Source organism: Idiotropiscis lumnitzeri, chromosome 16, assembly GCF_059441095.1.
Source record: "Idiotropiscis lumnitzeri isolate Australia: NSW breed Sydney's pygmy pipehorse chromosome 16, RoL_Ilum_1.0, whole genome shotgun sequence".
In the NCBI taxonomy this organism is placed as follows: Eukaryota; Metazoa; Chordata; class Actinopteri; order Syngnathiformes; family Syngnathidae; genus Idiotropiscis; species Idiotropiscis lumnitzeri.
In genome coordinates this window covers 10,961,443-10,982,042 of record NC_142406.1, presented here as the reverse complement: position 1 = coordinate 10,982,042, position 20,600 = coordinate 10,961,443, and the positions used below count along the sequence as shown (strand labels likewise).

Here is a 20,600-nt window from a genome sequence, read left to right as displayed (position 1 = left end):
ATTAAACTAAAGTGTAAAATTGCTTGTGGGGGGGCCATTTCCACAAGGCTAAGAGTTAAATTCAACGGCGCAAAGAGACACGCACACACTGAAGAATTTCATCTGAGATCAGAGCTTCATTAGTGCAGCTCTAGTTGTTAAGATTGATTTAATTATCAAATCATCTATGCGGTGTGTTGTGTGTGTGTGCGTGAGAGATTAGGCAAGTGATCTTGGCTGACATTGATCGGCCTCGACTAATTGGGAGCATCTAGCCGTGTAATTGATTCCGCTACACTTCACCACGTGAATTCAACATCGTCAGCAACACTGATTCACGCGGATTTTACCCGACGACAAAATTGTGGAGTGACCACGGCAAACAACCAAGGTGAAAGCAATGCTGACTTGAGTGAAAGCGGGATGCTTTTCCCCAAAAGTTGGACAAGATTTAAAGCAACGGGTTGAATATTGGTGAAATATTCATTAGCAGAAACTCGCTTAAAGAAGAAAAAAAAAAAATTTTTTTGCACTAAGCTTCAGTGAACAGCTGGAAGACATTTGAGTGAAAAGTTGGAGCCGAGAGTAATTGGGTCCGAGGTCTTTTTCAGTATGTTAAAGATGGAAGCTGTTGGCACCCACAAACCGGTGCGAAGCGACCCGTGAGACGCTTACTGTAATTAGATACGGCCGCAATTTCATCGAATAAGATCCAAGCGAGAGCGATCGAAAAAAGCTTTCCATGTCAAATTGTCTCCTTATTTCTTTCGAGTTGGTAAATTTGGAGGAAAACAAGCCACAGATCGACGGGAGTTCATTGTAAAGACTTTTTGTATTTCAATGCCCCGCCCCCTCATGCAAATACAAGTTTTTACATTTCGGCTGCGGCGGTAATTGTTTTTTTTTTTTTTGCAGAGTCATTCCAGAAAGTGGCAGCATCTTATTGAGGCTGCAACGTGACCTTGCGCAAGCCTGGCCGCTGAGATAAGCTCGACTTTCTCTCGCTCGCTCTGTCCCATCCAGCAGCAGTTTTGTCACTCGGGTGCTTGCCGTTGGATTTATCAATCACGGTTTCAATGCTAAGAAATTATACACCCGCATATGAGCAATTGTGTCTGGTGAAAGAGGAGCAATGACCGAAGCGCAAATCTTTTTTTTTTTAATACTGCATAAGGAACATGCACTAAGATGCCATAATTGAATTCACCTTGTTACTCGGCAGGTGCTGCTGTTTTGGTTGGCAAAAGCATTCAAAAGGACTCTGCAGTCAACCGTGAAATGCTCACGCGAGCCCTGAGGTAATTTACATAAACGTTTTGTTTCTTGACGGAAAGAAGGCGGCCGTCGTCTCCACACAGGAAAGCCAACTTTAACAAAAAAAAGGTCAGTGTAGCATAGAAGAGAATTTTTTCTTATCCGAATACTTTAAACTCCCTCTTTTGTCTCGCCGCGCACACACAATCAATAGTCATTACGCTTTGCGGATTGATTCGCATTCCTCACAAAACATCAGGAATTGTTTTTTTGTTTTTTTTAAATGCACTCCACGGTCAACAATAGAACAAACAACAAATGACGAGTAGCGATGTGGACGGATGGAAACGTAGCAGATGAAAGGACCAATGCGGGCATCAAAGGACTGTAATGACTTAAATGTCTTTTTCTCTATTAAATATAATTTTAACTCTCACATTGGGTGAAAAAAGCGCCTTTATAAAGGCAATGCTCGGGTATGTTTTGTTATTGTGGTTTGTAGTGTTTGAGAGCGGTTTCGGATCATTATATTGAGCTACAATAAAATCTTTGTATACCCCTGAAAACCAGAAGAATAAAACTAAAAATGCCTATATTTGACTAAAAAAAAGTGGTATTGTTGTGAATTCATAGATATATTAAAAAAAAAAAGATGTGCAGTACATGAATTTGAAAAATTACAAAAAATATTATTGCCATCTCATACCTTTTATTTAGGAATAGGAGAAATTCTAAAAAAAATAAAATAAATTAGAATAGAAAAATCTGCTCAATGCGAAACAAAAAAACACTATAATTTCAGATTTGCTATTTTAAATCAGTATCCCAGTTCCCACATGTAATTTTGGAAGTGATACCACATACTTTGCTGCTTACTCGGAGAATCGTTGCATTACATTATCAAGTACAAGAAGGATACAGCAAATTAAGCCTGTATATTTTTTGCCACAACTTGCCTACTTTGTCGCTTGTCATTTCATATTAAACTCCACAGATGTATTAAAAGAGACGCAGCATTGCGTTTTAAGATGATGGTCAATCCCAGCTCTGATTGGGCTCCGATTGAAAATAGGATTCTGAGCGATGTCACGTCCGGAAGACGTGACAGCACAATCAAAATGCAGAGACGTTTGTCCCATAATCGGCAGTCGCAATCCTGTTAACGATGACTAGGCTGCGATTTCAATGTTGTGATTGCAGATGTTTATGGCCAACATTCTCTGGTCCAAGAAAATAAAGCTGGATCTTTTATTTTATTATTTTTTAAATATAAGTCCAATGCAAGCCATCGGAGCAGGAAGTATCAGTGAGTTATCGATTAATTAATCGATAGGATAATCAATTCTAAAAAGATTTGTTAGTGAAAACCCAAATTTGACCTACATGAAGTCAACAGATGGGTGAAGATTACGTTTTTTTTTGTTTTTTTTTGCATATGGGCAGAGCATGGCAGTGAGTACTGCTCACAGCTTTTCATTTATTTTGCACTCTCATGAAGGCATGAAAGTTTTGGAGTAGCTTTCAAACCCCACTCCTGCCCGGACCTCGTAAAGGACAACACGCCTTTCCTTGATCACCTCGCGCTTTGACTACCTTTAAACCCTCTGCCAAAGCGTGCAGCTTTTGATGAATTTCCACTCACACGACGTCTCCCGTGTCTGGCGGCGCTTCCACCGCGTCTGCCCATCTGATCCCTTAATGATGTGTGAAACTCATTTTTAAAGTTTTAACCGAGTCTCTCATCTTTGCTGCTGTAGCTGCCTGTACAGATGGAACGTGCTCACCTTTTTTTTTTTTTTTTCTTCCCGGGGCAAACTTGATGCAAAGTAAGCACTTTGGGAAATCTGAGCCATTCGAGGAAAGGCTTTCAATTTGTGTGGATTGCTAAATTCCCAGGAGATACAACATGCACACATCAAACAAGTGCAAACAGCCTTGAGTTGTCTGGTATACGGATCAGAGTATTAAAAATGAGCAAGAGCATTTGATGACTCCTACTGAAAAAAAAAAAAAGCTCGAGCTGTTAAGAACCGTTTTAATTAAGGGGGAGGAGCATATTTTTTGTCATTAACAGCTTTACAGATGCCATGTCTGCTGTACAGGTGCTCAGTTGCGATTAAAGAGTAAAATATACTCAATCCACTGTTTTTTTTTTAAAGGAGTTAAAATGAGGTGTTGCATTAAGTGTTTTAATATTGAAATATTATAGTAATTTGTTAGATTGCGAGTAAACAGGAAAGCAGTTTAAATAAAAAAAAAATGCACATATAAAATGTATTTTTTTGCACTAATTAAATAAGATTTTATACCAAATCATTGTAATTAATCTCAATAATTGAGTAGCATTTATATAAAAAATATCGCAGTGAAATTACAACCAAAAATTCTGTACGGACTTGTTCAGACCTAATACTGCGTAATTACTCAAAACAACTCGATTATCACAAGAATTATTGTCGCTTTAAAAAGTAATAGCTCGGAAAGAAGCGCTGGGGGGGGGGGGGAAACAGCTTTTTCTACCTCGCAAAATGCAACCAATTAGAATGCATGAGTCTTTGAAGGAAATCCTACAAAATCCCCACGATAACAGACAAAGTGACAAACGTCGAAGCGAGCAGCGACTCCATTCTGGTTGTAATTAAACGGCAAGCGCGTGACTGCACCGCGCTGTGTCACGTCGACACTCGCATTAGAATGAATGACAATCTCCCAGCCAATCACTTTGTGGCTTTATGGATCATTTGTCAGGGCCGGCCGTTAAGACTGCCAACTTCTTGACATTTAACCACAAATTCACATTTCTCACACATATGCAAACACGCGTGCACTGAACGCTTGTTGACATTTCGCAACATTTTTCGTTCTGCGAGGCCTGTTCAAGTGAAGGACGTGAGCCGGGGGAACGTGCGATTTAAGACAGATTGATGTGTTCCAACGCTGTAAGAAAAAAAAAATGACACGGGTGGATCCAATTGAAGATTAAAAAATAAAATAATATGAACGAGCCATCTCCGGCTGGCGTCGTCGGCGTATTAGCGGATGGCAGATGAGCGACGGAGTGACAGCGAGGCTGAAAAGATTAACAGGACATCCTCACGATGTCGGGGGAACTTTAACGGACTGTGAAATCAGTCAGCGGCGGAAGCAAATACGACAGATGGACAAAATCAGTTTGGCTATTTTAGGACTGATGCAGCTTCTTGTTTTGACATGAATCAAGCGCAAAATAATTTAGCAGGATTTCGTATTAAAAATGAAGCTGTGTAATTTCCCCCCATTTTTTATTTGATTTATTTTAGAATTCTGTGCAAAGTGAGAAAATATTCACACATTTGGACAAAAATTACAATAATTACTCCAAAATAATTTAAACTGATTTTTGTAATCGAACAGTGCATAAATAAGATTTTGTGAAAAATTAATTGAAATCACTGCTAAGAATTTAGTAAGACTTTGTCCAAAAAAGTTGCGTTTTGTTTACCTCGCGGGAGATTTAAAAAAAAAAAATGTAATAAAGAAAATCTGAGCAGAGCCGTCAGGTTTGGCGGAAATGAATATTTGACAGATGGACGACTCATCCAAAAGGGAAATCAAAAACATCTGAATGGAGTGCCTAAAATTTCCTCTGGTGTCCATGGATACGAGGCGAGGTCCGGGCTGAGGTTGGACCCAGCGGGACACCCCTGGCGGGCTAAGAAGACGAGAGGTCACGTGCGGAAAGCCCAAGAGGAGCCCGCATTGACACGCGTGAAAAGTCTGAAAAAGGTATTCACCCAACTGTATGACCAGAGCGCGCTTTCAGCCTAATGAGGCCCGGGGGTTATCAGACATTCACGATACGACACTTCCTTTCGCTGCACTCGACGCTGAAAAGGTTGAAATTGAAAAGTTTTGCCCGCAAAGATCACACCTGCTGCACAGATGTTCTGTATAGCTTCCGTTTAATTTGGGCCATGACTCGCGAGAGCGCCTTGACGCCTCTGAACACCAATTAAGGGAGCGTCTTTTTTTGGAAGACTGGCGTTGATGTCTCCATTGGAGCTTTTGCGCATTTCATCTACTTCTTGGAGGATCCTTTTTTTTCGTTCATTTGAGCGTTGCCATGGAGACTCTAGATACTTTAAAACAAAAAAAAATGGTTTAATTCAGACAAAGCGTAACCGTAATTGATGCAGTCATTGCATTGTGCGTGATCATTATGGACTTAAGTCAAAGTTCAGTGGAGATTGGTTAAATACAAATTTGTTTTAGAGTTGTCCAACTTAATTGGTGAAGACAAAATCCCCCCCAAAAATATTTGCGATACATGCATTTTTTTTAACGTTATGTACATTTTTCTCCCAAATTCTCATTGGGAGTACAGGCAGGAGGAAGCTGCGGAGACGCATCATCAGTATGCAGGGGTGCAGCGCACACGTGTTGCCTGCAAAGCACTTTGCGACATGTTCTCTGATCCATGACAGAGTGAAGGGCTGAGTGTGGGGGGGGGGGGGCGACTTGTAAGGCAAGGGAGGACGACATGAGGACTTGGGCGGAGGATGGATTTTACAGCCACAGTCATTGCACTCCAACGGTTTTTTGCACAAAATCTTACTACTTGTCAGTAAGGGAGATGAATTAGTTTTGGTAAAAATCTGATTAAATGATGTCTAGTTATATTTTGCACACAATGCAGGAAAATTCTTGTAACGTCATTGCAATGCTTTTTGGGCAAAATGCGTATATTGACGACAGTTTGTTTGTCATTGGAGAGGCCCAAAAATAAATGCATACAATGTAGAAACAGGCAGACCCCTGGAGCGGTTGTCCCCGGCGAAGCACACAACGCAAGCACCTACGCACACGTGCACACATGCAACAAAAACACAGGCATGCCGATTTGGAAGGGAAACCTTTAAACGCACCAACAAGTAGTGAGCAAAGTGCGCGTTTGTGTGTGCACACGTGCGTCTCTCGCCAGGGGTGCACAACCCCCCCCCACATGAATCTATGACCTCCATTCTCAGTGGATGCCTTTTGACAACATCTGGATTCACGAAGCGCCGCAGAAGCGAGCTTTGGTGATAGTGTTGTTTTCAGCGTTCGCATTTTTTGACAGCCGCCGAATGATTTGCTACCTTGACCAAAAAAATAATGGTTGGGCATTTTATATTTTAGACAGAATTTAACAGCATCTAAACAGAAAAAGAAAATCAACCATATGGATGACAAAACCAGGAATATCAATCGATCATTATTTATTCACTGTTTAACACAGGTGTACGAGATTAATTTCACAGCGATTTCATAACTTAACATTTCTTTGGAATACAGTCAATGGATAGCACGGTGATAATATTGAAATAGTTTTTTGTTTTGTTTTGTTTTCCGTCAATATGTCGCGCAATGAATATTCCGAAATGCTTGGACAAGTTGGTCCAAATTTTTCCAAACGTGCACCATGAATTAAAACCATGTCTGCGCATAAAAGAGCATTGACACAAACAAAAATTGAAACTGGCCTGTGAGGTGCTGATTTATCGAGCGCCTAATTAAAGTGATCAACAATCAAAGTCTCGATAAGCTTTCTTTTGCAGAAAGGCCGCCAACTCTCGAACTTGCTAATTGAGTAACACACTTGACGGGACTGTCAATTACTCAAAATCAGCAACCCTGAAGGAGGTCACACCAAACTTAAATGGCAGTGGAGATGCCCTCATGAAGTCAGCCATCAAAGACATCGTTTTTGACATTCATGTTCAAAGTCCGCAGTAGCCAAACATGTTCTGATTTGTTTTGAAAGTCAACAGTTTGAAAAGCAGGACTTCAGTAAAAACCACAGGTAGCCGAGTTCTACATCCGAGTTGTCAGCGCGCATCAAAGTACATTGTTGCGATCGTGACTTGACCACAACGATTCGGAATCGGCAGAAGGCAGAAACGTCGCTTCGATTTGTTTTCAAAGTCAGCGGAAAGACAGGCGGGGTCTTGATTTGTTTTTGACAATAAGCAACAGTTGAAAATAAATTATAGCGACATCTTACAGGACTGAAGTGGAACAATGTGACGTGAACAGTCACATTATGAGAGGTGCGACTCTCTTTGAGTTTTCCACGTTCTGAGTAAACGGATGGTGGAAATGTCACGCTTTAAAGCACATTGTTGCAAGCATTACTTTTATTTTTGGTTATTTCTGACAGTCAGCGACAGTTTGAAAGGCAGATTAGAGACATAAAAGGACTTAAGTGAAACTAAGTTTTACGTTTTCTGCAAGCGTTAACGCATTTTGTTTGTACTACTGTTTTTGGCATGAGCAGAAATGTCTCCTTGATTTGTTTTGACAGTTTGGAAAAGTGTAATAAACCCGCCATCAGAGCATCCAAGTGGCACGTATTAATCAGGGGGTGCACAAAAATAATTAAGTCCACCACAAAAACTGGTCATACATGTTATTGGGCAAAATTTATCCTGACCAAAAGGGCCGACCGAGGGAGACCTAGGCGTGTGCGAACTTGGGCTCACAGATGCAGCCGGTGCGTGCAAGTAAAAACTGATGAATATTTCAGAGCCGAAGACGTCGGAACACGGCGCAGACATTGCTGGGGAAAATCGCTACATTGCCAAGACACACACACACACACACACACACACATTTGTATTATTAATATTCCATTTTCGGGTATAAAACGATTTTCCTCTTCTACGGTCTTTCGACAGGCTACTTTTTTCTGATGAATAAATACATTTTTAAAAATTCTATTACTTCCCATTGCATGTAATAATGTTTATGCAAGATTTGGATTAGGATATTGAGTAAATAAGAGTTCCGTTTGGGCACAACACTGCTTAATATTTCAAGAACGCAAGAGCTTTCTGTATTAATTCAGCAGTTTATGCACATCAACAATGTGAAAATCTAACCCAACCTAGAAATAGGCAAACGTCTTGGGCAAAAAAGTCGATTATTATGCGCGCATACACTGGAACAATTAATTGTGTGGACCCCACTTATCATTTGCTCTCTTCATCCATACTGAGAAGCTTTCAAGTCTTAAATTTTTTCTGTTATTTGGCCAGGGGCATATACGCTGTACATACACACGCAGGCACGCACAAAGAACCCAAAACAGCAAAAGGCAAAGTAATGTCTACAAGCAGTACTTAAAACCTTGTCCCTGTAAGCTACAAGATTCGAGTCCTTGCAGAGAGGCTAAGGGAGAATCCCATCAGAAGAGCTGCAGCAACATGTCGGGCGCCCACTCCATGGCCGTCTGGGCCACGGCGAAAACGGCTGCCCCCAGAGTGGCCGACAGCCCCCACACTGCCATCTTCACCATCCTGCTCCCCTTCCCCCACCGTTGTACCCCATCCTGGGGCAAAGCCACGTCCAAGCCCGAGTGGCGAGCTGCGGTAAGCACAGAACAAGGCTGAAGAAGAGGAGGATGACGAGGGGGAGGGGTTCCATGTCGCATTTTGTTTTTTAAGGCGGGTTTGAGGAATATTACAACACCGGGATTACAGACACAGAAGAGTAAAGATGTGATTATTTTTTTCATCCACTTTACTATTTAAGCAAGGTAGACACATACCCATTTTTAATATTTTACCCGATATGTTAAACAGCGCGCATGCTGACGAGAAAAATGCATGTTTTAGTGTTCTTATATTGCGTGTTCTCAGATGACACAATCACACATATTGATGTCAGTTGTAGTACCAAGACTGGCCTGTGAGAGGCAGCGTGGTTGTGGTTGGAAAATCCCATCATATTTTTTTTTTTTTTTTGTGAGTGACTTTTGAGACAAATTTTACCACGACTCATCACAACCAGTTACTGCGCAGTGTCGGCCAACAGCGCAAGCTTCAGGGCGCTACCGGATTGGCAGAGTCACAGAAACGGGGCCAATTCTGCTTCAGGATTTGCGATTATGAACACTGAATATGTTTAACATTTATGATTGTCCACCCGGACCATTTTCAGAGCAAATTGTGGAGGAGAAAACAAACCTCACAACATGTAATAAATTACACAGGGTCAACTTTAAGAGACAATAAAATATTAGGTCTTGGCATCATTTTCATGACAAGTGCAGGATTTCTTTTAAAATTTGGCCTGATTGTTTTAATGTGTACCACGCTTGAAGCTATCCTTAAACTCTGGATGATATTCAGTTATGGCACTACACTATTTGGCCTAAACAGTTACAATTGTTACCTTTTCTCGAAGTGGAAGAGGCCTGAGCCTTGGTGAGACGCTTGAGAACCGAGTCCGGTCTCTGATGGAGTGTCGAAAGCTGAAATTCCTTGAAGGTGCTTATGGACAAGCTGGAGAACAAGAATTAAATGAGTCATGGAAAGGCTTCAAAAGGTGCAGTAAAAGGTGACGCTTGCTAACAAGTGCTACTTTTTTGGTTCATATATGGAGAAAATTTAAAAATACAAAAATAGTACATTGCAAAATACTTCTCAGCATTAATTCAAGCCACAAATCCACAGAATTAAAACTCAAAATGAAATAAAACTATAACAGAAATTCCTAAACTTGGTTCTTATGAGCTCCTTTCACTCTGCAGCTTAAATCTTGACGCTCACCTTTACTGCCCTGGCAGGTTTGTTACGGCTCTGATACTATTACTTCTGAAGATGGAAAATTCCTTGGTCAAGTTCAGCGGGATTGCTGTGTGAAATGCTACGTTTAGTTAGAAGGGGGGTGCTCCGAACCTTTTACGAGACTGTAGCACAGCCCGCTTTGCCAGCAAGGCAGGAGGATAACAGTGGAACAGGTCTTGGGACTGGCTGATTAGGACTTCATACGGGAGGTCCTGGGGGATGCGTGAGAGGAGTTGGTGCACCATGGCCATGTCGCATTCCGTCTGCTTCACCTCCTGCTCTCTGTGCAGCACGATCTGGTAGAAGGACGGGGTCACGTTCAACTAGCATTGAAAAGGATGAACTTTTTTTTATGATCAGAGGTTCACTTACTGTCGCAGCGAGGTAGATGGGCATCATGGGGTGCGAGGCCAAGAAGAAGTCGTAGAGTCTCAGCGTGTGTTTGAACTCAGACAGGACGTGTCCGTACCACGTGATGAGCCAGGACAGCGCAAAGATGGTTCCCACCTCCGCTCTGATAAATAAAAGCAAGAAATTAATCTGTATTACAGGCAACAATATGATAAACAATTTGACATGCAATGTTGCAGAAAACCGATGGACGGACTTGTACCTGATCATGAAGTCATGCAGTTCTTTGTCAACTTCTTCCACTATCGGCATCAGGTAGTTCAAAATATGCTTTGTACTGTCCATTGTCGGATCCATGAAGTCCCTGCAGAGAGAAATAAATGTCAACGGGGGAGTTGTAATCAGTGGAACTGAAATTCATGTATATGCCAACTACATTTTTAAAAGAAATATTTCCTCAGTTTGCCCATTCTGCTTTGCTTCTCTTAAGAGTCATTTTTTTCTCATATCCTACGCATTTTGCTCAAAATTATTCCAGAGTAGAGAGCTCCGAGTACGGTAAGTGAAAAGTATATTCATACGATTTCCTGTTCCTCTCCAATTTACCACCTGCCAAATGAACGCCGCACTTTAGGCTCTGCTGCCATCTAGATGCAATTGCTGCACACTGCTGATATTTTAAAGGAGAATAAAATTGCAATATTACAAGAAAAAAATTGTCATGTTATCAAAACAAAGTACCGTCGACACGTGCATACTCGCGATTAAGCGCATCGGGATTATCCCATTTGCTAATTTTTAAATTTTTTTTAACCCGGTACCGCAACAAAAACAGCATAAAAGTTTACAGTTTTAAGATAAAATGCCATAACACACAAGAAGTTGCACAAGCATAAATATAGCATAATTATATTAAAAGTAAAAATCTGAAAATAACACTTAAAATAACAAACTACCTGAGATGATATTTGGATAATGTATGCAACATGGCGATGGCCATACGCTCGCCAACAACCAGCAGCAGCGTGACAGCCACGTCGTGGTAGCCCTGATAGTAGTTGAGCTGCGGGTTGCACCTCAGCACCTCCAGGATGATATTCACAAGCTGCCCTTGGAGTACAGCTCGCTCCGCAGACGGCATAGCTGCCAGAGAAGAAAAGTCACATAAGCGATTGAGACGTCGAATTTTACCGTGCTTTTTTTGAACACGTAAAAACTGCACAGCAGAAGGACCTTTTGGAAAGCGTTTCATAGATCTTTTCACATCCATGACAACTTGATTATAGTCCTTGTGGTCCTCTCGTCCATCTTTTCCTGCAACACATCCTGGATTATGCGTGATATTTCTTTAAAATGTACTATATTTAAGTTTGACGCTGACCAGGCTTATATGGAAGATTGTATACGTTGATGTTGAGCAGTTTGGGCCAAACTTTCCTGCGGACTTCATTTGAAAGCAGTCCTCCTTTACTGGTCGCAGCCCTCCTCAAGGTCTCAACATCCACCGGATCACTGTGCAATGAAGGGTACATTTATTCACCTTTTAAAGGCTTATATGGAAACAGTCGGATGCGTGCCTGCCCACCCATTAAGTGTAAAAGTAGATTTATTTATCTGCCCATTTCGAAAAAGGTGTCAGTGTTCCGCATTTCTTCCCCACTATTACTTGACTGGGTGAAGATTCAGAGCCACTTTCTGGCATTTTCAACAACTGTGCCACAGTCATCATGGAACGGTCTTTGGTCCAACAGTAGGTGATGGGTGATGATGCCTGGCTACCTTGCGTCACCCTCTAAAATTCCAACAGGACTAGTATAGGGATATTTTTCTAAAGTTTATCCCACACTTGTTTTTAAGACACCAGGGAATTGATTGAATATACTCTTAAGATAATTACAACACAAAACTGATGGCTACTTCCCTTATGTGTGCAATTAAAACTTAAATTGAGAAAATTATGAGTTTAAGAGCCATTTGTCTCAAGAAATTTAACAACAACGTTCTACCTGTTTAACGCCTGGTGGATCTCAGTCAACTTCTGGTTCTTCCCACAGCCCACTGCGAGAACAACAACAGTGACATACAAAAAGGTGTTTAGTTTGTAAAATATTGAGCAAAATTCATTTGAGGTGATAAAATCAGACTCGCGTTGGATGATGCCATATTGCCACGCAGGCAATATTTGACAGGGGTGAATGTACGCTAGGAAGGTATATTTCCAGTGTAACCAAGAATAGTGGCATGAGTCGATGGAGAAAAGAAGCTGAATATGTCCAAACTGGATCGTTATTCCTTGCTTGCTAACAGTTGCTCGACTTACCTCTCGTGACAGGTACACTAGCCCCGTTGAGTTCCTTTCTCTTGAGTCTTTTCATCCCCTTTTAAAATCTTCTTACCCTCCAAAAATATTCTACATCGTGTCATGGGCAAACAAGCGTATTTAAGAGCTAAATTAAAACAATGATCGACCTAGTCGACCACAAGTTCAAACATTTGCGTCTCCTTTCGAGACAACTTGGCATTAATGTATCCGCATCGCTAACCATTGGTTTAAGAGAGCCCGTGACTAAAATGTCGAAGGCGATTGGCTGCTTGTTAAAATCGTGCCACGCCAAGCTAACTTGTTTGTAGTTCTTGGAGGAAAGTAAGTGACAGTTTTGAGTTTTGCTTACTTTGAAACACTCTACTTAATTTATTTTTTTAAATAGCTCCTGCTACTTTTAAGGAAAATAATGTTATTCTTGAGAACGGCTGCAAAAGGTATTTTAGAACATTTATCCAACAAACGCGTTATTTTGCCACACTATCTTAGGGTTTACTGACATCTAGTGGTGATATTTATAATAGCATCCAAGTGAACAGGAAGAAAAGTCTCATTCCTTTTAAAGTGGCTAAATTAGCGTCGTTTACGATTTCGGTGTCAAATAGTAGTATGTTGGCTAGTAATTCGATGACTGAGCTGGCAAACAAGATTGCTCCATCTATGAGATGTCAGGCTCTGTGGAGTGGGGAGGGGGATAAGTGAGATCTGGCAACCCATCAGCTAATTGCCCCACGATCTTGATAGCGTAGGTATGAAACACCGCCTACGAGCTTCCGCACGGACACTACAACTTCTGCGCTTGTGATCGCGTCACGCGTGTCCTGTGGAAGAGTCACTGACAAGCGAAGGGCATCGGCCAGCCGACATGTCGTGGCAGGTGGAAACTGCGTGAAGTGGGATGAGCGATCGAGCAGAGATGAGAGGGCCCGGAGCCCGTCAGAGGAGGACGACTATTTCTGGCGGCGTGAAGCAGCAAGCCAATGGGGACAAGTGCAACAGCGGCGAGAAACCACCGCCGTGTCCCGGTAAGAAAACGGACGAGACGACCAGGCGTCATCATAGCAACGGAAAGGCGGGCAGAGACAGAGAACCGGGACTGCAGCCCGCTGATAAACACAAGAATCCGGGTAGTCCAGTGGACGAAATCTGCGAGGGACTCAGGTAACCTTTAAGGACACAACTTGACAATCGTGCATTCCTGCACTACCTTTCCAAACAATGCAATACTCAACTAGTAAGCGACTCAATTTGCCATCTGACTGACCGCGCTTTCAATTTGCTGTCCTGACTGAATATTTGCATTTTTATGCAATACATATCTGTCATTTGTAATTAGGAAAATTAACGGGAGTTGAGGAAAATACAGATGTACCTGAATGCAGCAGATACAGGTGTGGAACCGCCATGTATTGCTAAAAAAGCTCAGGTGAACTCTTGTAAAAAGTGTAAATGCTCACAATAAAGTAATTGTCGCATCTTTATAACAACTCATATGGGCATGTTTTACCACAAACAGAATTGTGATGTTGCATTGCAAAACATTATGATGACTTATTGGTAAATAGGACAAATGTGCACAGTTGTTGCACAATGACGTTCTTGTACATTTTTTAAAATGATGTGTCACAATCAGTTTCAACATTTAGCCGAGGGGCCACATACCACCGACTTCATAATTTTAAACGAGTCGACCAAGAATTTTCATAAACAGTCCTGCAATATTTGCTTTACCTGTTTGTTTGCTTCATAAAATTAATTCATTTAAAAAAAAAACTTATTCCATTTTTTTCCTTAGATAATAGGTTCATTTATTGTAAATAAATGATTATTTGAAGTATTCATTGTTCCCATAAACTATTCTATGTTCACATTTCTCCATTTTTATTTTGTGAACAAGTTTGCTCATCGATTTCCCTCTCTTTATTTCTCACATTTTGTGTTTTAATATTTTGTCTTTTTTTTTTTACAAATTTTTAATATTATACAGCTGCCATGTCCGACAGGAGTCTCTTCTGAGCTCTGCCAGTGGCTTCAGTAACTACAGAGGAATCCTCAACTGGTGTGTTGTCATGTTGGTGAGTGCATATCATCAAAGTAACATGTCACATAAGACAGAAATGTTAACCATCGTTCTAATGACTAAAACAAAAATAAAGTAAAACTTATGCTTTGACGACTCCTCATACTGAATTAAGCTTCATTTTACGTGGCCTGCGAAAGCAAATTTTGTGATCGACTTTGTTTCTTGCTAAAATAGCAAATCACTTTTAAAAACGTTGCGATAATTTGAGGGATAAAGAATTTTTTTTTCAACAATCCCCAAACAATTCAACAAAAAATTGTTTGACACCACTGATCTAGGGTGTGTGGCTTTTGCAAACATTCACATTTCCTTGAATGTTATCTTATCTTGCGATCAAGAGCCAAATTCGATTATTTTTTAATCAGACAGGCGGGTATATGTAAAATAATGTATCTGAATGGTTTAAGGACCATTTAGTGTATTATATTATTTATAGTTAAATTATGATTAATTAACACTTCCATTGCTTTATTTAATATTTTTTTTAAAGGTAAAATATGTCAGCTAAATAAATGATTAAATTTTAGTATTAAGGTGAAAAATTCCTTGACTTTTGAATTGCATTATTTTATTAATTTGAATGCAATTAAACAATTGAATTAAACAGGTCAAACAAGTAAAATGTTAAAATGTGTATTTCTGATATTAAAATTCACTTTTTTAAATTGTGGTATTTATAATAAAATATTATTGTAACCAACCAATCATTATAAACGCAAATCAAAATCATTTAATTCTTTATATAAAAATTGTTTATTTTACACACTTTCCATTTTTATTATTTTAAATAATAATCAAATGAATAAATGAATGAAAAATTTGAACATTTTTACTGCGCAAATTTAGAGGGGAAAAAAACAACAACAGCAATAAATAGTTCACGATTCCTTTTTCAGTCATGTAAATACTTGGTGGGCCAAATTAACTAACAAAGTGAGCCCACGGGCCTGATTTTTCCCACCCCTCATATAAACACACTGTTGTTCGTTCCCATCCGTGTCTTGACAGGCATCCTTGATCCTAAAATAAAACACCCTTGTTCTATAATTGGAATCTCCAGTCCATTTCTTGAATGTTTTGCAAAAGACTCGTCTAAAAGTAGTTTTGTCAAACTGCAGACTCAAGATTTCAAATCTTAAGATTTATGTTGCACCAAAACTGCGGTTGTGGCTTTCATCCGTTTTGTCAACTCAGCTAAAGTCCCTCGTGCACCATCACTCTTTTTCCTTTGTTAAGCGTGCCACTTGCCCTCTTATTTCCAGTCACACCACAATGGCCTACTGCAGTCCTTGCGAAAGGGTACTAAAGAAAAAGTCAGACTATGTTGAGGAGAGTTGCCTCACAGCTTCATGACCCCGGCGGATGTGCAACTTTAACGTCCTAGAGGAGGTGGTGCAATTTTATTTTGGGCATTTAACTAAAAAAAAATATGAAAAAATGTCACACCAAACGTCACCACAGAAAAATAACCCAATTTTGTTTTATCTTTTAGGAATAGAAATGGAACTTATGGCTTGCCATTTTCTTTAGCATTCAAGTTGTTCTTGTCCACACACCCATGCCTATTTTCTTTTTGTTTTATCTCAAACATCAGACCTCATGCATCAGAAACAAGCGCCGTCATAAACATTTATCAGATATGTTGTCAAGAGCGCTCCTTTGGCTGCACCTCGACCTTTTTATTGAGCAAAACAACAAACATCCGCCCCTCCATTATGGTTGGGCTGTTTGTGATCGCTTTGCAAAGAAAATGAAAATAACTTGTAACTCTTAATTTTTGTTTCTCTCAGGTGCTGAGTAATGCGCGCCTCTTCCTGGAGAATATAATAAAGTGAGTGTACCCTGATATTATCCCCACATTTGTCGCCAGCAATTAATCTGAGCCCAAGCTGTTGTCTCCCTCAGGTACGGCATCCTGGTAGACCCCATACAGGTGGTCTCACTCTTCTTGAAAGACCCCTACAGCTGGCCAGCCGCGTGCCTCATCATCGGTAGGACAATTCATCAGTGAATTACATTTTTATCATCATTTAATTCATATTTGCTTTTATTTTTAATAAATTATTTTTAAGTCAATTATTTAGTATTTTATTTATTTATAATTTTTTTGTTTGGAACTAATAATCGTTTTTAATTTTAGATTAGCAATTTCAGTCGTTTTTTTTTTTTTTTTTAAATAAAATTTTTCTTTATTAATTTGATTTGTTGTTGTACCCCGACTTACAATTTTTTCAAGAGCCTTTGAGTTTTTGAGTTACTTACTAGTCGTTTTTAAGTGTCTATTATAGTGCCCCCTAGTGGCTAAGGTGCACATTGTATGGATTTATAACCCTGTAAAGTGCTATTTTCTCATTAAAAAAGATTTTGGCATTTATATGCTATTTGATTCTTATCGTAATGACTCTTAATTCATGCCAAAGATCACATTTTTAAGAAGAGTCCTTCCTGTCCCAAGTCCACGCAGCTGTTTTTGAACAAGATCCGTTACAGTCATAAAGTCACAAGCATTCCTGCCAAAGTTCACGCATGTTTTTTTCCCCCTCTTTCTCGCTCTCCTTTTCTGTCCTCCTTTTTCCAGCATCCAACGTGTTCATTTTGGCAGCCTTGTATACGGAGAGACGTTTGGCTGTGGTGAGCTGCTGCTGTGCTTTCTTTCACGAGTGATTTATTTTTCTTAGCAGTACTATCATTCTAATTTTAAAAAATGTATTGTAATTATGATTTTTTTTTTATTAAAGTACTTACATTGTAATTATTACTACTCATTTATAAATATATAAATTTGTGTGTGCTTTCTAGGGAACAGTGTCAGAAACAACTGGCTTGATTCTTCACATTTTCAACTTGTCGTCACTTCTGATTTTTCCCTCTGCGACGGTGCTCACTGTCACCTCCGTTACCCCTGGTAGGTAAACACTTAGTGTGTATTGGTACGGTAATTATTTTGAGCGTCTGTTTTTGGCAGTGGGCGGTATTCTCTCCTTGGGCATCTACACGGTGCTGTTCCTCAAGATGTACTCCTACCAGGACACCAACAGATGGTGCCGGGAGATCAGACAAGCCAAAGCCAAGAGATTGACTCGCTCGTACTCATGTGAGTCTCGGATGTCGTGAGACATCAGCGTTGCTCTATTTTAATCTGACACTTCTGTCCTCTGTATGTGATTTCCAGGTCCGTCTGTGGCTCAGTCCAATGGCTCAGCAGTGCACAGCGATGTCTCCTATCCTGGGAATCTCACCCACAGAGGTGACAGCATTTTTTTATTTATTTTTTTTGGTGATTTTGAAATACTGGATTTGTCATCTCAATCTGGTTTGTCATCAGATATGTACTACTTTGTGTTTGCGCCGACGCTCTGCTACCAGCTCAACTTCCCGCGATCGCCCCGGATACGCAAACGCTTCCTCCTGAGGAGGCTCTTTGAAATGGTGACGTCTTGAAATAATGCGATGAACCAAAAGGGCTGTTTTGGGGGGGTTTTAAATATGCCGTTTGGTTCTTCTTGCAGCTGTTTTTTATGCAGCTGCTGGTGGGGTTAATACAGCAGGTAATGTTGCTGCAGTCACACAAAAAAATGCTAATTCAATAAGTGAACTCACGTGATGCGTTTTTGTCTCCCAGTGGATGGTTCCGACCATACAGAACTCCATGAAGCCGTTCCAGGTAGGGTGGATGTCAAACATGACAAGTTGCGTTGCGTGATTAGAGTGACAATTGTTGTCTCACACAGGAAATGGACTTTTCTAGAATGGTGGAGCGTCTTCTCAAGTTGGCGGTGAGTATTGGCGAATAACTTTACGACTGTGATGTCCGCCGCGGCGTTGACACCTGTGGATTACATGAATCTCGTGTCACGGTGCAGTTGTAAATTCTAAAATCGTATCTTTCTCGATTCTCCACAGGTCCCCAACCATCTGATCTGGTTAATATTTTTCTATTGGTTCTTCCACTCATCCATGAATTTCGTGGCCGAGCTGCTACAATTTGGGGACAGAGAGTTCTACAGGGACTGGTGGTAAATACGAAGAGCATTTATCTAGAACATGAACTGTATGTGCAAATACACAGAAATGTAATTGATGCAGGAACTCTGAGAGCGTCACCTACTTCTGGGCCAATTGGAACATCCCGGTTCACAAGTGGTGCCTGAGGTGAGTGCACACATTATTAGGAAAATCCACCTCCTCTTCCAACTGTCTCCATTTTGTAGACATTTCTACAAGCCGATGCTGAGGCGAGGCGTCAACAAGCTGGTGGCCCAAAGCGCCGTCTTCCTGCTGTCAGCGTTCTTCCATGAGGTAATAACCTAAAACCTTCACGTTTTCCTCTTCATTTTTCATATTAACTCTTTCGGATTGGGTTGTGCTCCTCAGTATTTGGTGAGCGTCCCACTGAAGATGTTCCGACTTTGGGCCTTTATGGGCATGATGGCTCAGGTGAGACAAAATGTATTTGCTCAGATGCAGATGTGGAGATCTATTAGCTGTCTGTTGGTACATTTTACGTCTATTCAAAGTTGAGTTTAAAGATGAATAAAAAAAAAATATATTGCAAAAAAGAAGATAAAAACACAAATGTCGGGTGCTGCTGTTTTGGTTAGCAACATAGTTCAAATGGTAAACCATAATTATGAACAGAGATAATTATTAGCGCCCAACTGATTATTCTGCTGCGTTAAGGGACCCCAAAAATAAGTTCTATTTTATTTATTTTTTTTTTTTTTAATAAATTGGTTTGTTTACATTTGTATTCTGCCAGACTAAAAAAAATGCTTAGCGGTCGGGCCTTATGCTTTCTCTCACCATTTGACCTCCCCGTTCTCGCCAGGTTCCCCTAGCTTGGTTCGTGGGCCGCTTCCTGAATGGCATCTATGGCAACGCCGCCGTTTGGATGTCGCTCATCATCGGTCAACCGGTCGCCGTGCTGATGTACGTGCACGACTACTACGTAACGCACTACGGCACATAGCGTGGACCAAACCAACTCTGGGGGTGATGGGAGTGTGTGTGTGTGTTTCTGTTTTCAATCAGTGGCCAAAGATGATAAATATGTAGAACGAAGGTGGAAATCTACTAACATTTCCTCAACTATAAACGATGCAAGCTTCAAAGTCAGAAATGTGTAATAACACGTGACTAGTGTGTCCATGTTGTGTTGCCTTCCGAGTTTTGTGTATCACTTCTGCAATAATGTTCCATCCTTTAAATCAACTTTTTTTTGGGGTTGTTTTAGTAATTTGCCGCAGAGGTAGAACAACAGGTGCATGCTTTCGCACTTTACAGAGATGCATGATCTCGACTTGAACTGTAAATTATTTGTTTTTGCCATCTGCTTTACACAATAAACCAGTGTTTCCCAACACATAATTTAAATTTAAAAAGAATATACAGTCGACTGGTACAGTTAGATGAACAGTTATTTGCAATGAATAAATATTTTCTGACCAACACATTCACTGCCAAACCTCTTTGGATATTTAACTTCTCTAGCTGTCAGAGGCAGTGAACTTTTAAGTGAAATTGAATCATTTTGGCACCGTGATTGGAAATCACTGAACTAAAACAGTTTTGCTCTTTTTGTCAAGCTGAGGTGGAGGCACTCTCCTTTAATCCGAAATGTTTCAGGGAACGTCAGTGTAAAATAAAACAGCGAGGCTGGCATTCATTCGGAATTCAAGAAAAGGAAGTGCCTGCTTGTTTTAAAGTTGAAAAGAGGCCAAAACATTTGTACCTTTGCTGCACCAATGGAGCTTTCGTAACAATTGTCAAGTGTATTTCATAAAGAATGCACAAAGAGATGTAGCTTGGTTGAACTGCCTTTTAAAACTCTTGTTGTTATATGTATAAGTAATAGAACATGTCAATTGAATGTTTTGTGTGTTCAATCCAGAGTAAAAATGAGAAAGAAATTTTTTGGTTATGCAAATGTGTGTCAGTGTTTTATTTTAGGAATATAACATTACCTTTTAAGGAGTTGTGTGCTCACATCTGAATTCATTTTCAACTCCACGCCTTTCTCCCC

At 40.3% G+C, this 20,600-nt stretch overlaps 2 protein-coding genes across 6 annotated transcripts in view; one reads left to right on the top strand and one right to left on the bottom strand.

Annotated features, from left to right (window-relative positions):
* The window catches only part of LOC148321410 (TBC1 domain family member 20), a 46,969-nt gene extending 34,029 nt beyond the window's left edge, over positions 1–12,940 (bottom strand). Inside the window, exons 1-10 of one of the 5 annotated variants that reach the window (XM_088319020.1) lie at positions 12,493–12,940; positions 12,179–12,230; positions 11,554–11,684; positions 11,406–11,486; positions 11,129–11,315; positions 10,435–10,536; positions 10,194–10,335; positions 9,933–10,117; positions 9,427–9,536; positions 6,454–8,638 (exon numbers count right to left, since the gene is read on the bottom strand). In XM_088319020.1, coding sequence (XP_088175146.1) covers positions 8,394–8,638; positions 9,427–9,536; positions 9,933–10,117; positions 10,194–10,335; positions 10,435–10,536; positions 11,129–11,315; positions 11,406–11,486; positions 11,554–11,684; positions 12,179–12,230; positions 12,493–12,547 — 1,290 coding nt within the window. In that variant the 5' untranslated portion in view covers positions 12,548–12,940 and the 3' untranslated portion in view covers positions 6,454–8,393. Of the gene's footprint in view, positions 1–6,453; positions 8,639–9,426; positions 9,537–9,932; positions 10,118–10,193; positions 10,336–10,434; positions 10,537–11,128; positions 11,316–11,405; positions 11,487–11,553; positions 11,685–12,178; positions 12,231–12,492 lie in introns of those variants that run through there. The other 4 variants (XM_088319021.1, XM_088319023.1, XM_088319022.1 and 1 more) reach the window with 4 other exon arrangements.
* Positions 12,941–13,051: 111 nt separating this feature from the next.
* On the top strand, positions 13,052–20,504 carry dgat1a (diacylglycerol O-acyltransferase 1a). Its single transcript, XM_088319019.1, has 17 exons — positions 13,052–13,656; positions 14,483–14,570; positions 16,369–16,409; positions 16,484–16,569; positions 17,157–17,209; positions 17,378–17,483; positions 17,544–17,672; positions 17,751–17,825; positions 17,904–18,007; positions 18,088–18,126; positions 18,201–18,242; positions 18,310–18,354; positions 18,482–18,594; positions 18,665–18,730; positions 18,790–18,877; positions 18,953–19,015; positions 19,407–20,504. Exons 1-17 carry the CDS (start codon positions 13,394–13,396, stop codon positions 19,545–19,547), a joined length of 1,542 nt encoding a protein of 513 aa, XP_088175145.1. The 5' UTR covers positions 13,052–13,393; the 3' UTR covers positions 19,548–20,504.
* The last annotated feature ends 96 nt before the right edge of the window (positions 20,505–20,600 follow it).

What these genes read in the sequence shown, in the direction of transcription:
- dgat1a (XM_088319019.1), top strand. Translation starts at nt 13,394, where the DNA reads ATGAGCGATCGAGCAGAGATGAGAGGGCCCGGAGCCCGTCAGAGGAGG. An exon ending in CGGAGAGACGTTTGGCTGTG is followed by an intron (nt 17,210 to 17,377) that starts GTGAGCTGCTGC and finishes TGTGCTTTCTAG; the next exon opens with GGAACAGTGTCAGAAACAAC. An exon ending in TGAGGAGGCTCTTTGAAATG is followed by an intron (nt 18,008 to 18,087) that starts GTGACGTCTTGA and finishes TTCTTCTTGCAG; the next exon opens with CTGTTTTTTATGCAGCTGCT.